At 45.0% G+C, this 16,963-nt stretch overlaps 1 protein-coding gene across 5 annotated transcripts in view; it reads left to right on the plus strand.

Annotated features, from left to right (window-relative positions):
• Window positions 1–16,963, plus strand: part of LOC147659347 (kidney mitochondrial carrier protein 1) — a 267,840-nt gene that overhangs the window by 87,933 nt on the left and 162,944 nt on the right. For all 5 annotated transcript variants that reach the window (XM_086951827.1, XM_086951826.1, XM_086951825.1 and 2 more), the window contains exon 3: window positions 10,737–10,884. In XM_086951827.1, the coding sequence (XP_086807953.1) occupies window positions 10,737–10,884 (148 nt within the window). The remainder of the gene's footprint in view (window positions 1–10,736; window positions 10,885–16,963) is intronic.

Below are 16,963 nucleotides of genomic sequence, written 5' to 3' on the forward strand. Positions count from 1 at the left end.
TTGTTTGTGGGGACTCGGTTTTATCTTGTTTGGGTTTTCCCGCACCCTTCTTGTGTCTTGAAAATAATGCTTGAGCTGCTGCTCTCCTCTCGTCGTCCTCTTCCATGATTGCACCCCTTGGATATAATATATATATATTTATTTATTTATTTATTTATTTGGTGGTCATATGGTGCATGAAAAAAAGACAGTGACAACCACTTAGTGTGAATATATTTTATGGCGCACACACAAATCTGGAACTGTTTTACCTCTTCAAAATGAGACCTTACCTATTCCCAAGAGTGTGATAAATGCTCAACAAATTGTGTATTGTACCAGAATAGGCTATTATATATTGGGGTCCTCCAACTTTAAGGCCCTAATAACACAATAATTGAAGAAGCAATTTTATGTTCGTCATTGCTGCTGTCAGCCAGAGTCTAAAATAGAATACATGGTAAAATTCAACACAGACTTGAAGAATTAAAATACTAGTGGCCTCTTTCCTCATCACCATTGAAGAAATGCATGACACTTCTTAATGAAACAAGCTTTGGCAAAAACGTTTGGTCGTCTTACCTTTTTGACCTATTGGCTTTGCCAGTGTTGTTTTTTGTTGTTGTTCAGCTTTATGAATAAAAACGTTTCTGGCTTCATTCACCACTGCATTAGAAAGGGAAGGCCAGTGGATGTAGTGCACTTCGTTCCTTAGCTAAATGGGGCAGGGGGACGACCCTTGGAGACCTTGGATGGCACAAAATACTAACCAGGGGGCTCTGCTTTGGGGGGAGAGGATGGGGGTGGGGGGGTACCGTACTCTGAGATCTTACAGCCCTTGAGGGTTTCTGGGTTGGGACCTAATATATACGTTTGGGGATGTGATGAAGGGGACCCATATGGTCTCATTTGACCAACTGCAGAAATCCTGCCACCTACATAAACAGCAATTCTTTAACTATCTCCAACTTTGTTATGCTCTGCATTTACATATTTCTCATTTTGGTGAGCGCACTGACTACTGGCAGGCAAAGTTGGGTGCAAACCAATATAATTGCTTTAAAGCACTGTTTTCCCCAGTTTGCTGACACCTTTGATTCCGTGCAGGTGGCCTGAGAGAGAGATATGGGTGATCTTATGGATGAATATTGTCGGAATGCCAACTCGGCATGGGTCTTCACCATTGACATGCAATTCAGGGTAATTCAATTGATTATATTGAATAGAATCTACATTACTCTATCTAAGCTCTGGTGCTTTGGCAGGCTCCCTCTCCTGAATGTCTTAGATGTGGAGCAGAAAGGGTGACTACTTACACTCTACTTGGTCATTGTCTGCACTGCTATCCTTCTAGGAATAGGTGCTACGGACTTTGGGTGAGGTTCTGGGTTGGTCCTTACCTCTGGAACCTAAACTTGCACTACTCCACATCACCAAAGAAATTGACTCCAACAGATCTAAAGAGACTCCAGTAGATCTAAAGAGGCTTTCCTTCAATAGTCTAATTACTACTGATGAAGAGAGAGACTGTGAGAGACTACAGGAAATAAATGCACTTATTCCTGGAGAGATGGGCCAAGGTATAAGGCCATTGTAATGTATTGGACCTCTCCATTTATGAATCTAGAAGCTGCGCGAAGAAACACACCAAAATATAGGCTTATTCTCAGAATCATGGAGAGATTGTTGCAGGGGGTTGTGTGATCTCTTAAATTTTGGGATTGCATCATCCACCTCATTGATGGAAATATTCCACATATCTTATGAGGATCAAGTGATGTAATGTTGCAGAACATTTTAATTAATTGAGTTTGGGCCTTATGTATCAAACTCTAATTTTGCGATTATCAAATTGCAATTTTTTGCTAATCGCTATTTGAGAATCGCAAAATGCTATGTATGTAGGATTTGCAAATAATTTTGCGAATCCTACATATTCCTTAATTGCAAATTGTGATTCGCAATTCTGGAATACCTCCCCATTCATTCCTATGGGCCTAGAGGCCCAAAGGAATGAATGGGAAGATATTCTCAATTTCCGATTCTCAGTTAGAGAATCGCAAATTGAGAATGCAATTGCAAGGGTGCCAGGGTGTCAAAAGGACACCCTGTTGCACCCCTGAAATGTGCATGTGTGCACATGTGGCATATATACATGCCCTAAGGGCATGTATGTGTGGGCATGTATGTGTGCCACATGGCACTTTGAAAAATGCAAAAAAGTTAATTTTTCAGAGAAATCGCAAATTACCACCAACTTGAAGTTGGTGGTAATTTGCGATTCCCTAAGGCCAAATTGCACTTTTTCTGTGCTTCTTACATTTAAGGAATACCAATTTGCGATTCCAAATTCAATCGCAAAATCGGAAATCTCAGATTCTGCGATTCCTTATTTTGCGAGGCAGTTTTTCTTTCATACATACCACTGAGCCCAATTGCGATCGCAAACGCCGAAATAATGTGCATTTCGGTGTTTGCGATCACAAATTGGAATGATGCATATGGCCCATTGTGGTGTTTTACTGGTGGTAGGTTAGTTGTCAATTTGTGGGACTGATTATTGTAGGTATGTTTGTTGAGAAATGCTAAGAAAATCATATTATTAAAAAAAGAGAAAATAAAGGTGCAATGGTGTGTTACACTATGAGAGCCTAGCGTGAAAACCCATGCACATGTGTGCATTACCATGCATGGGTGTGTGTATACAGAATTATGTGGCTACAGTTTAGTTTTTTTTGTTATTTTCTGTTCCAAGATGGGTAAATACAAAATTGATAAATGGAAACCTGTACAAAGCACTTTTAAAAAATGGAGTCATCCGGCAGAAAGCAGCTGCTGGTCCCTCCCAAAAATTGAAAAATCATTAAACCCATGTGAGGGCCACGAAGAAGAGTCCAGCCCAACCTGTCATGCAAGGATCTTCCTGAATTCAAGCAGGCCATCCATTGATTTTTTTAACACTTCATTTTATTCACCAACAGCAGCAAGGATGCAAAGTTTCATTCCACACAGGGCGCTATCTTAGCAAACGCAGAATATGCGCATGCAGGTGCTGAGGCATGTTCCGGAGTAGCGTGCGACTCGCAATGAAGCGATATATAAATACAATTACATCACACACACACAGAGTGTTTGGTGGCAGAGGCTTGTACACATGTGCAAAAGCTGTACCAACCACGTGCAAACACTGTGAGTGAAGCACATGCAAAAGCTTTGACTGAAACACAGCCAGGCACTGTGAGAAGCAAAAGGCTGCCATTACCCTTCCGCAGCAAACCTCAAAGCCTGGAGGCACAGGTGCCCTGTGGCAGCAAGCCTGCTGAGCTCTGATTCGAATTATTTCCTTTAAAACGCCAATGGGGAGGGGTCATTGCCACACGGCATTCTGCTTATTAAATTGAGAGCGGCGAAGACTTGGATGCGCAGACATCGCTGGACATGTGCATACCTGCCTCCCATCAGTAGCCTGTTTCTGTCTCCTTGGGCTGCTGTCGCTCCCACCCTCTTCTTTCAAACAATCACCTCCTTGCATCCATCTGAGAATGTGCGAGGGTTGGAGGTTCTGTCCCTGCCAGCTGTCTGTCCCTATACCCAGTCTCAAAGGTGCAGCACATGTAGAACCTATGGAGGGGTCACTCGGCAGCAGGAGCGGTCACTAGTGGAAGTAGGTCTAGCCCAGCTGCAGCCACGAACAGCGCAGAACCCAGTGGTAGCACTTCACAGCAATCAAAGTGAGCGGGCTAAAGTAGTGAGTGAGTCCTGCGGCTCCGTTACTGTTCGCAAGCGTGAAAGGGCACATGAGAGACCCTACTAGTGACAGCCCGAAATCTAAGCACCACAACACTCCTATAGTGATAGGTGCACACACTGTGATACTCAGTGCGGTACTTACATACAGAATGCACGTTGGCAGCTTCGTGAGTGTATGTAAACAATCCTGTACCAGGCAGAGGCACATGTAGATACCTACATACACAAGGGCAAACATCTAGGTGAACAGGGCCATCGAAAGGAGCAGATACACAGCCTCTTGTATATGGACAAACAACCAAATACACAGGTATCTAAACACAGTCAGACAGCCATTTACAGGAGCGAATATTTACAGACAAAGTCAGGTAAACCTTCCCTTCATTATGCACCACATTCTTGTCTGGAAGACCGGCCCGGCATTACAGCTCAGCAGGGACAGTGGCGGAATACCGATCCTGATGGTAACGAATTGCTAGCTGTTGTGTGCAGAGGCATTCGGTTTGGCAGTATGAAATAGACTCTTCTTTTCGGCGATAGAGTGAGGCGAGAAAGAGACTTCCGAATATGCAAAAAACAGATTACTGCAAGGAAGACAGGGCAATAAAAAACTGTACAGCAAACCCATTCTAATTAACATGTGAAAAACAAGAATGTAATGAACATACGAAGAAGGAAGGCAACATACATCAGGCTGGGAGAGACCCCATGTCTGTGACCAGCACCGAGCAGTGGATTAGGATCTCCCTGCACATCAGACAGAGCCAGGGGAAAGAAAAGCACAGGAAGGCCCGTGCGGTGTCTATGCCACATCAAAGAAGAGTAAGTCACGCGGGTGATCTGTTGGTGAGGAGGTGGGAGTGGCAACCGCCGCGCTGCACTTTGTCCTGTTTCGTTTCCCTGCTTGTGCTGTCTCTGCCTTCCGCCGTCAATTGGCCCGTGTTGCAAACATTAAAGTAACTCGTTCTGCAAAAAAAAAGACTCTGTATGCGCATGTGTTCTGGACAGGATAGGACCGGTCAGGCAAATATAGTACAAACTGACCCAGCCAATAACAGGAGAAAACAAGCAGTTACAAATGCAATAGGACTCCTAATTACACGAGACCTATTGCATTGTAAACAAAAGTGCGAGCGTCCAAGAACGTACAAACTGGAGGGTGGGGGTGGTGGTGGAAAGAGAAGTCACAGACTGCAGGAGGGAACGGGGGTAGGCAGGGGAACAAAATAGTTTTTCAAGTAAAGGGGCCGATAGCTGTGTAAGGAGAAAAATGACGACGTGGCCATCAGGAGGCGGGATTAAGTTTATGAAAACCAATCAGAATGCAGCATTTAGAATTTCAGCGAATCAAAAAGATAGGCGGAAAGTGGGCTGAGCTTCCCCTGCTATTTTGTATACAGCATCTCTCAACGAGACAGCGCAAGCACTGCCTAGCCGAGACCTAAAAAGGAAATGTTTTTAAGGACTGCAATGAGAGTATTAGGTAGCAATGGAGGAGTGGGTTAGGGAGAAGTAAATGAGGGGGAAGTAATGGAGAGTAGGTGCAGTTTTAACCCCTTCCATGCTCATGACGGATCGGTTCCGTCATGAGCGTCGGTTGAGCTGTGCTCATGACGGAACCGCTCCGTCATGAGCCGATAGGCTCATTAGAACCTTCAGCACAGTGCGAAAATTCGTGCCGCGCTGAAGGGGTTAAAAACCCTCTATTTCCTATTGAATAGGTTATATCCATGGATTATTTTCCATAATATGAATGTGACGGAATTTCTAGGAATTATAGATTTTGTGTGATGAGATGCTTTGTCTGTCTGGTTTCTTTCCGTGGTTAATTAGTCTTAGGGCAATTAGAATAACATTAAAAATATTCTTGTGTCAATGAAATTCTTACTTTGCCAAACTGTTTTTAAAGGAATACTCTGCACTAAGAACTAAATCACTTTCTGGTTTGGCATGACTGTCTTATATTATGATACAGGTATAACTTAGTTGTTGCTGTTTCTCCTTATTTGGGCTACGCTCACTGGTTTCATGTTTCTATGTATTAGCCAAGAGTAGAAGCAGTGTACTCTAAATTAGATTACATTGCTTCTACTCTTGGTTAATTACTTGGAGGGATACATTTAGCTAGCTTTCTTGTAGCAGTAGAAAAATGAATGGGTTTCCTTGGCTTAACGCGAATATCACACATACACAGTAGTGGTTGTATGTGTAAAATCAATTGGTTATTATTAAAACCTTTTTGGCCAATAACAATGGTTGACTACCTGAAACAAAAGATAGTGCTTAGGAATTTGGAGAACTTTGTGTGCTGCACCGTTACAGTGGCTCATTTCATATGCTATATTGTCAAATTTAGTTTTGAACCTTAAAACAATCAGGCCTGTCTTAGTCTCCTTTGCTTTTTCTCAACCAGTTGCAGTTAGTAATCACATTTTTTTTCTCTTGAATTCATTATTTCAACGGAAAATGTCTTCAGTCTCCCAGTGATTCCTTTCTGGTTACATTTAGAGTCCAGTCAATTTGAGGCCAAAGATTATACTATGCAAGTGACTTACAAACTTATCTCTCTGTATGAATATCGAGGTATCCACAACAGCTATCAATTTCAACAGTTGCATAACTAAGTCCCTCCGTTCCTTTGCTCCTCTGAAGAGTTCAAGTTTGCCATGAGGGTCCCACATCACATCTCCCTGATATTTGGAGACACTTCGCACTGAAACTATACTGCAAATCCATAGAGCGCAAATAGAGGACTTACTATCATTTTGATGGCAAAACTATTTATAAATCGGCTATCGGGCAAAACCATAAGCTTTTTCGTATGGTGGGCTGCTCCAAGTTCACCAACAAAAATATGGCAGTGGTCAATTCTCAGTGCAAATTTGTCAATATTATTAAAGGCTTGATGCAACCCTCAGCCAGTATGCACAGAACAATCCTTTTGCAAGAACTTTGCAAAAACCTTTCTGCTTTGTTCTTGGACAAAATAGCCAAAATCTATAGAAATGTAGAGCTTTTCAGAAATCCTTGGAGAGTTGCTGTCTAGCTCCAGATGGGTTATCCATTTTACCTTTTCGTCTGCATTCTGAAGCAGACTCAAAGGCTTTTCTGCCTTACAGTGGAGTCCGTATTCACTGGATCACTGACCCGCATAGCTTTTGATCCCTGCCTCTGATATTCTGGTTCCCTAACGTACTACTCTATGCAATGCCTCTATTAATTTGGAAGTAGTCTTTGAGGTGTGGAAATACACTAGAGCTCCTCTCCTTTTTAAATAAAAAAAACAATCAGCAGATCCTGAGGTTATGTTGCACTATCGCCTCATTTCTTTACTGCCCTTGCTTTCTAAATATCAAGAGAAAGTTATGAATGAACAACTATATAGCTATTTAGAAGCTTCACTCCCTTTCTGATTAATCTCAGTCAGGCTTTTGTGGCAACCATAGCATGGAACACCAGCCTGGTTGTTTTAGATCTTTCTGTGACTCACACTTACTATATGTTTTGGGGAAACCTTATTTGATAAGAATATTTATATGTACACACACACACACAAATTGAGAAATATTATAATCATAAGCTATACACAAAATGCCCACATAAAAAGGTGCTCTCTTAAGTAACCTTCTGATCACTTACTTCACAGAGCACCTTTGTGTTTGAGAACATAGATAAACATGACAAAAAAAATTGCAAATTACTGCATTCTTGTATTGTTTATTTAAATATATGCTAGCCATGTGTGAGTTGGTACCAGTGGACTCTTGTTGGGGGCTAAAAAGCTTTGACCACATGCGTTCTGATGATGTGGCTGGATAGGGTAACTCATTAGAATTAAAGTTTAGGCAGCCTCTTTCAGACCCTCATTATATTTTCAGTGTGGGAAAGTCGAGAAATCTCAGATTTGCTGTCTTTACTGCATTTTCATAGATACCCCTCTTCAGTTGATGAATTGTTCACATTGCATATGTCTAGAAGTTAGAAATATGGGAGGTTGTGTTTACTGTTTCCTTAAGTTTAGTGCTCTAAGCACCCGTTGTTGCATTCTCACCCCTCAGATCTGGTTCTACACCAGATTTTTTCACATTTATTGTCCCTACCTGGAACTCTATTGCAGTCACCCACATTGTACTCAGTCTTGGGAGATGCTGCCTATTGGTCTTTAATTGTGCCTCCATGTAAAGAAATTCCCATATAGTGTCTTAGTTCTTAGGGAGCTACGAAGGCATATTCTTGGTAACTTCCCCTTTTATTGGGATCTCAGCGGGAACTCTTATCTCCTCCTTTGTAAGCCCTCGTTTTCTCTTCCTTTGACAATGCTGCTTTTGTTTGTTAGGGGCTTTTTATGGCATCTAAAAATACAAATCGGTCTCCATACCAGCATCACTGTCCTACACTGCTTCATGGAGTATAGTTGTCTGAATTTGCTGTTGAATGTTTGAGGGTTTGACACCCAGGAAAATGCTGTGTCAAACCAGGTGAATCTGCCCGCCTCCTCAAGTTGTCTCTGCCCCACCTGCATTATGATAATGTCTATCTTTCAGTGCTGTTGCAAGCAACTGCTGGTTCTTTCACTGCAAAAGACACACATTGATGGACGGAATGCAGAACAAATCAAAACATTCACCCCCAGTCAAGAGATCTGTGTTAAATCCATCATTATTTTGCTCACCGTGCCACCCTAGTTTAGACCTGGCATCCTAGGACCGGTTTCAGGGTTTCACCCCTCATCAGCCAGGATGGCTTGAATCCAGTGGCACAGTGTTTTACGTTTATTTTATTTTTGCATAGTTAATTAAAACCATTGCAATAGTAACACTACAAAATTCATAAAACATAGTTATTAACCACATCGGCGTTCATGACAGAGCTGTTCTGTCATGAGCGCCGGTTGGGCTGCGCTTATGACGGAACCGTTCCGTCACGGCCACGCCAGTTTCTTAGAACTTTCAGCACAGAGCGAAAATTCGCGCCGCGCTGAAGGGGTTAAAACCGTTTAAAAGCCAAAGATGGAAAATTCATTGCAGTTAAAATCACAATTAGGTTGGGCTAGTTAAGAAAAGTCAATGGATTGCTGAATGCTGAAATTTCTTTTTCTCAGATTTTTATTCCAGCCTCGCTTGCCCATTTGTCCGATTAAATTGTCTCTGCTTATTGCAAGATTTATCCCTCTGCTGCTGCTAGGCATCCTTGTTGAGGTTCCGCTAAAGCCTTTTTACACGTCTGCTAGTCTGACTCGTGATGGTGGACTTTGCGAAGCATTGTTTAGTATTTTTGGAATTTTTTGCTCAGCCAATCATCAGGAATTTTGCCATTCTACAGTTTAGTTGAGTATTTACTGGGTTTAAGCAGGCCAGCACCACTTGCCTTCTATTGCGGATACCTTTCTGTTTAAAAGCTTCTTTTAGGAATTGTTGCCGTGCTTGGTGCAGTTCTTCGCATAGGCAAATAAGTGAAGAATATTGCCATTCTTGATGTTGCACAGCCTGCAAGTATCTTGCCCGGTTATCCTCAGCCATGGTGGTAGATGCTGGGTGCATGGAAGGATCCCCAGTCTGTACCTTAGGAAATTAATTTTTATGGCCATAGGATAGCCCTGATTGAAGTATGGTTGTGGGGCAAGTGATTTAAAGGAACTAAGGGTCATCCAGGCCTGATAGCTTTTCGAGAAGCTCGCCTTGTCCTCCAATAAGGAGATTCGTTTTATGTTTTTCCAGACTCATTTTTTTTAATTGAGGTAGCCGAGTTGCGCATCCCAGAGTCCAGAGAGTTTAGTAGAATCCAAGGCTAACTGAATATGGTTTCTTGCCTGGGAGGCACAGTGAGCCCGGGACTCATGACTAGGCATACCCGGCGCACTTAGGGTGAGAAAGCAACAGACACACAATTGATGGACAGAATGCAGAACAAAACCAAACATTCATCCCCACTCAAAAGATCTGGGTTAAATCCATCAATCTTTCACTGCAAGCAACATGTGCTTCGCCATTAGCCTCTCGGATTTCCGCAAACTTCAGTGCATCCTTGCAGGCAGGGCATTGGCAGGCTCTTTAAGTACTATCTTGGCTGCGTAGTACTCCAGTGGGGAAATGGGCGGGGGGTGGCAATGCAAACTTATCATGTCTGAAAGTGCTATAGACTTTATTAGTGCCCATCTTTGTGTTAGTGAGGGTACAGCTGCTCTCACTTTACCTTCCAACTCCACCACACCATCACAACACCCAGGGCACTGAGAACAGCCAGAAAAGGAACATCCTGGCACCTGTATAATCTTCAATGCTTCAATACTAGAACACATTGACGTTGAGACTGAGGATGCTCCTGCCTTGCTCCTAAAAACAGACAGTAAAAGGCAGCCTATATCAATTGTGCCTATTACGTTCACCAATGCCCCACCAAATCCAAATGAAATAATTTTGTTCTACACATAATCCTACCTCTCACAGTATTGTTTTTTGTTGTTTCCTGAATCATGTTCTGTATATGTCCCATGTTACTGCATTTGTCCAAGGAGAGTATGTCTGAATTGACTATTCTCTGTAATGTCCATAGAATGAAAGCCCTAAGTACTCCATCTGGCACATATGGAAGACGTTTTTGTACACAATTGTAGGCAATGGTGAGCTAAACACTAAGATAAGATAACTCTGGACTCCAAGTCTAGCCAATGTATGTAAGCATTAAACCTGTATTTATTGGTCTTTCAATTTGTATATTAGATATTTGCTTGATTATTTGTTAGCCAACTTAAACTCATTAACAGTCCTCCAAATGTCTTCTGGTTCTGGCTAATTTATCAGTAAATCTCTTGTTCCACATGTAAACGATGTCATCCAAAATCAATGATAACAAATAATTTTGCTTCCTTTGGATTCTTGAGGATATTAACTCGACTATCCGCTTGCAGTCATTTTCTAGAGAATTTCTAAACTCTGCTGGAAGTTCCTTAACGCCTCGTAAAAAGATTATAATTTGTATACTATTGTCAACTATGTTTTTCTTTTAAGGCACGTTTCCCATTGACTTGACCAAAACACGACTGCAGATTCAAGGTCAAGCACACGATGCAAAATTTATGGAGATACGATACAGAGGGATGGTGCATGCGTTTACGAGGATATTCAGAGAAGAAGGACTACGTGCACTGTACTCTGGGTAAATATATATGTTGTACAGATGAGTGGTTATTAGAGGAAAACTGTACTTTTCAGGCCAGACCAAAGTGAACCAAAATAGGAATGGCAAGTGGTACAGTGTTACTGTTTTGAGTTTAGGCTGATGAGTGGAAAGCCAACTTCGCTGTCAAGTTTGCTGATTAGTTATCCGAACATCCCTGTGCTTAGACAAAAAGGCTCAGATTCCTAAAACTTACAGGGAAGAAAGTCCGAAATTTAGCCCTGTGTGCCGACACCTGCTTTTGGAGTAAATTTCTGGCATCAGAAAAAATTCCAGGAGAACTCTTGAGAAATCGGATCAAGTTTATGATGCGGCAAGAAAAGTCAGATTATGTGGTGTAATGCAGCATATTTTGTGATGGTATTATTTCATTAGTTTGTCTTTTCCCCACATGGTTGCACAGTGTGGTAAAAGATTTTACCATATTAGTATTTAACACCCAAACAAAGCTAACGATGTGTCCTCTGTAGCTATCTTTTGATGGTTAACCACATGTTTCAAAATGTTTTCCTTGTAGTCCTGACATTTAACATGATATTGTATTTAAGCGTTTCATTGTTGAGTCCTAAGGGTTCTCTATATTTTTTTGTCTTGGAGAGTAAACTTTACGTCTGCATTTTTGAGTGCATGCTTGCTTAGGCTTTTAGTATTTGTTTTCATAAGCACCATCTAAGCTTACTGCTTTGCTTGCTTTCACGTTTTTGGATAAGGCTGCTTCCTTACTGAGTCACTGTCATCGTTTTTCAAATCCATATTTCATACATTCCGATTTCTGTGGAGTTTCCTTTGTGAGCTTCCCTTTCATTGTCCTCTTGTTACTCCTATTTTGTCTCGCTCTTCTTTCGTATATTTGCTCTGTCTGTTTGTGAACCTCAACTTCCCTTCACCCTGTACTCATTAGTAGTCCAGCAATTCAGTGATGATGCATACATTTATGAACCCATGTGACTTCATAGAAGTATTCCTGTTTGAGGTCATCCAGTTGCTGACTTAAACTATTGCCTCTCTCTGTAGTGTGGATCTGGTCACAATCCTCTGGTCTAACCTTCCTTCTATTGCTCTGTTATCCGTCCACGCAGTTTTTTCATTAAGACTTTCGGTATTCACAGAAGGCATTTAGGCATCCTAAAGTTAGTAGACCTAACTTTACTACTACTAAATTGAGAAAAATCGTAATTTTAAGACTTTCGGTATTCACAGAAGGCATTTAGGAGTCCTAAAGTAAGTAGTCCTAACTTCTGTGAATACCGAAATGAGTAAGTTCATTCTGTGAATACCAAAAGTAGTAAGTGCATTCTGTGAATGCCAAAAGTAGTAAGTTAATTCTGTGAATCGGGCCCTCTGTGTTTAATGCAACTAGTGCACATGTTAAGCCCATCAATGCTCTGAATAAAACTACAAAAAATGTCTGTTCTCGTCTCTCCATTCTCTTCTTAGATCTCCCATCCTTAAGTTTCTTTACTCCTTTCCCTATTTTTTTTGTTTGGTCATAGCTTTTATGTCAATCAATCAATCAATCATTTGTAAGGCGCACTACATACCTCCAAGGGTCTCAAGGTGCGGGCGCTACTGATCAAACAGCCAGGTCTTGAGTATCTTCCTGAAGGTCTTGGGTCTGTCGTAGGCTCAGTGGGAGGGTGTTCCATGTCTTGGCGGCAAGGTGGGAGATCCTTCTCCCACCTGTGGTTGTTCTTTGGATGCGCAGGACGGTGGTGAGTGAGAGGTCAACGGAGCGTAGCTGACGGTTTGGGATGTAGAAGGAGAGCCATCTGTTGAGGTAGGCTGGGTCGGTCTTCTGGAGTGCCTTGTGTGCGTGGGTGAGGAGCTTGATGGATATCCTCTTGTTGACGGGGAGTCAGTGCAGGTTTCTCAGGTGGGGGGTGATGTGACCATGGCGTGGCACGTCGAGGATCAGTCGTGCCGAGGCGTTTTGCATGCATTGTAGTCGTTTGAGCTTGGTTGGGGCTCCCGCGTAGAGGGCGTTTCAGTAGTTGAGTCTGCTGCTGACGAGGGCCTGGGTGACTGTCTTTCTTATATCTGTCGGGATCCGTCTGTAGATCTTGCGGAACATGTGGAGGGTGTTAAAGCAGGAGGAGGAGACGGCGTCGACTTGCTTGGTCATTGAGAGCGTTGAGTCGAGGATGATTCCCAGGTTGTGTGTGTCGTCGGTGGGTGTCTGGGATGCCCCTTAGTGCCGGCAGCCACCAGGAGTCGTCCCAGGCTTAAGGGTTGAAGCCGAGGATGAGGACCTCCGTCTTGTCCGAGTTCAGCTTCAGGAGGCTGGTCTTCATCAAGTCGGCGATGACATTCATTCCTTCGTGGAGGTTGGCTTTGGCGGTGATGGGGTCTTGGGTGATGGAGAGGATCAGCTGAGTGTCGTCGGCATAGGAGATTATGTTGAGGTTGTGCTGTCAGGCTACGTGTGCGAGCGGGGCCATGTAAATGTTGAACAGCGTCGGGTTGAGGGAGGATCGATGCTCACGCTGGCCCAGGCTAGCAGGGGGTCGTGGTCGATGGTGTGCGGAGGGTCTGCTGTGTTGCTGATGTTGGGGCTGTCTAGGTGTTGAAGCTGTCGTGGATGTCTGCTATCTTGCGGTGGAAGAAGTTGGCGAGGGAGTCGCACAGGGCCTGCGACGGCGGGGTGTCGTTGGTGATGGAGCTGGGGTTGGAGAGTTCCTTCACAATGTTGAAGAGCTCCTTGCTATTGGGTGCGTTGTTGTCGAGGTGGTCTTTGAAGGATGTCCTCTTGGCCGCCCTTATGAGGTGGTGGTTGCGGATGGCGTCCTTGTGTGCTGCGAGGCTGTCCGGAGTTTTTTCACTGTGCCATTTCTTCTCTAGTTTCCGGCAGGCTTGCTTGGAGGCTAGGAGTTCTGGGGTGAACCAGCTGGCCCTCATGCTGGTGTCTCTGTGGGGGGGTTTCTTCAGCGGGGCGAGGGTGTTGGCACAGTCCTCGATCCAGCGTCTGAGGCTGTGGGCAGCGTCGTCTGTGTTGGAGGGTTCGGTGGGTGGGCTGAGAGCGAAGTTTGCATGTAGCTGGTCTTCGGTGATTTTGCTCCAGCAGCGGCGGGGGATCTGTCTGGTGCGGTGGTGTGTGGTGGGCTTCTGGATGGCGAAGTGGATGCAGCGGTGGTCGGTCCAGAGAAGTTCGGTGGTGTGGCTGATGGAGACATGCGGGCTTGAGGAGAAGACTGGGTCGAAGGTGTGGCCGGCGGAGTGGGTGGGCATTGTGACGAGTTGCTTCAGTCCGAGGTTGGCGACGTTATCGATCAGGGTTGGGTAGTTATTGTTGTTATCAAGGTGAAAGTTCAGGTCTCCGGGGAGGATGTAGTCGGTGGAGGTTAGGGCGCGATGATCAAGTCGGCGATGGAGTCGCTGAACTGGGAGCAGGGTCCTGGGGGTCTGTAGACGAGGGTGCCTCTGAGGGTGGAGTTAGGGTCTGTGTGGATCTGGAAATGCATGCATTCAGCGGTGCGGAGCGTGTCGTCTGTGCTAGTCGAGACCCTGATGCTGTTCTTGTGGACGATGGCGATTCCTACTCCGACTCCGTTGGTGCGGTCTCTGCGGGTGATCTTGTAGCCGTCTGGGATGGCTATGGCGATGTCGGGTGCGGAGGAGTCGTTAAACCATGTCTCTGTAAAGAAGGCGACGTCCGGGGTTTGTTGTGTCGAGCAATTCCCAGAGCTCGACGGCATGCTTGCGTGCGGAGTGGGTGCTCAGTAGTATGCATCGGAGGTGGTTGGGGTCTTGCGGGTGGTTCGTCGGCTCTGAGGCTGGTGAAGCTGCAGTTCCGGCAGGTGAAGGGGCCGTATGTGCGTTTCAGGGCGGCCTTGAAGCAGGTGTGGCTCCGTCGGGAGTTGAGAGCGTGCAGAGTGCTGGCTCATAGTGGCGGCAGTCGTTGTGGCGGGGGACAGGGGTTCTGGTGCTGGGCGCGGACGGGAGCAGACGGGCTTGCCTTAGGCAAGCCTTCGGCGCCAGTGGCGCGGCCGCACAGCGGCCAGCATATATGGGTAGGTGGGAGGGAGGAGCAGCTGGGAGGCGGGCGCAGCGAATGGGCAGTGGGCTGTCAGGGGGCGGGCCACAGGGGACGCAGCGGTGAGGACAACGAAGGTAACAGAAGGAAAAAGGGGCTCAAAATCGAGGGAAAAACGAGTGGCACAGAAGGCAAAACAGCACAAAAAATGATTGGAACAGAAGGCAAAAGGGACATAGAAACGAGGGAAAAACGAGTGGCACAGAGGGCAGAAGGGCACAAAAAAACGAGTGGAACAGAGGGCAGAAGGGCACAAAAAATGAGTGGAACAGAAGGCAAAAGGGGCACAAAACAAGGGAAAAAGGAATGGCACAGAAGGCAAAAGGGCACAAAAAATGAGGGGGAAACGAGTGGCATAGAGGGCAGAAGGTCACAAAAAACGAGTGGAACAGAGGGCAGAAGGGCACTGAACGAGTGGAACAGAAGGCAAAAGGAGCACAAACAAGGGAAAACGAGTGGCACAGAGGGCACAAAAAACGAGTGGAACAGAGGGCAGAAGGGCACAAAAAAACGAGTGGAACAGAAGGCAAAAGGGGCACATACCAAGGGAAAAACGAGTGGCACAGAAGGCGGGAGGGCACAAAAAACGAGTGGAACAGAAGGCAAAAGGGGCACAAAACAAGGGAAAAAGAAATGGCACAGAAGGCAAAAGGGCACAAAAATGAGTGGAACAGAAGGCAAAAGGGGCAAAAAAAGAGGGGGAAACGATTGGCATGGAGGGCAGAAGGGCACAAAAAAGGAGTGGAACAGAGGGCAGAAGGGCACTGAACAAGTGGAACAGAAGGCAAAAGGAGCACAAACAAGGGAAAACGAGTGGCACAGAGGGCAGAAGGGCACAAAAAACGAGTGGAGCAGAGGGCAGAAGAGCACAAAAAAACGAGTGGAACAGAAGGCAAAAGGGGCACAGAACAAGGGAAAAAACGAGTGGCACAGAAGTCGGAAGGGCACAAAAAACAAGTGGAACAGAAGGCAAAGGGGGCACAAACAAGGGAAAAACGAGTGGCGCTGAGGGCAGAAGGGCACAAAAAAACGAGTGGAACAGAGGGCAGAAGGGCACATAAAACGAGTGGAACAGAAGGCAAAAGGGGCACCAAACAAGGGAAAAACGAGTGGCACAGAAGGCGGAAGGGCACAAAAAACGAGTGGAACAGAAGGCAAAGGGGGCACAAACAAGGGAAAAACGAGTGGCACAGAAGGCGGAAGGGCACAAAAAACGAGTGGAACAGAAGGCAAAAGGGGCACAAAACAAGGGAAAAACGAGTGGCACAGAAGGCGGAAGGGCACAAAAACGAGTGGAACAGAGGGCAGAAGGGCACAAAAAACGAGTGGAACAGAAGGCAAAAAGGGCAAAAAAACGTGGGGAAAATGAGTGGCATAGAAGGCAAAAGGGCACAGAAATACCGGAAAAACGAGTGGCACAGAGGCAAAATACAGAGCACAGAAATACAGGGGCAGCTAAGAACAGAAGGCAGAACGGACAGAGTGGCATGGGGGCAGCGAGGGGAACAGAAGGGAAAACTGGGTAGAGACAGGAGGGCAGCGAGGGGAACAGAAGGGAAAACCGGGCAGAGACACAGGGGCAGCGAGGGGTACAGTAGGAATGATGAAAAGATGACAACGCAAGGTAAGTGGAGCTGCGTTTATTTGTTCTTGCAACCTCCGAGTCCCGGCAGCAACTGCCCGACCCAGAACACACATATTGAACACTCCAAGTTGGAATGGAGCTGTCCACGACATGGGCACATGCGCGAGCCAGGCATGAGCCAGGGACAGATCCCAACACACCCCCCTACCTTCATGACAAATGATAAGAGAACCTAAGAGAAGAAATAAGAAAAGAAAAGCAAGAAAACAAAGTGAAGGAAAAAGAAGTATGAAGAAGATAAAATAGGTCAACTTACAAAAAGAAAATAAGTACAGCATGGAATAAATGGGAAGAAGTTTGACAGAACAACAAATTATAACATTTTATAGTTTTGAAATTTGATGGGAACAGATCTCACGCTGGAAGAAGTTTCCCTCAGCGGA

Source organism: Lissotriton vulgaris, unplaced genomic scaffold (assembly GCF_964263255.1).
Source record: "Lissotriton vulgaris unplaced genomic scaffold, aLisVul1.2 SCAFFOLD_663, whole genome shotgun sequence".
Lineage (NCBI taxonomy): Eukaryota > Metazoa > Chordata > Amphibia > Caudata > Salamandridae > Lissotriton > Lissotriton vulgaris.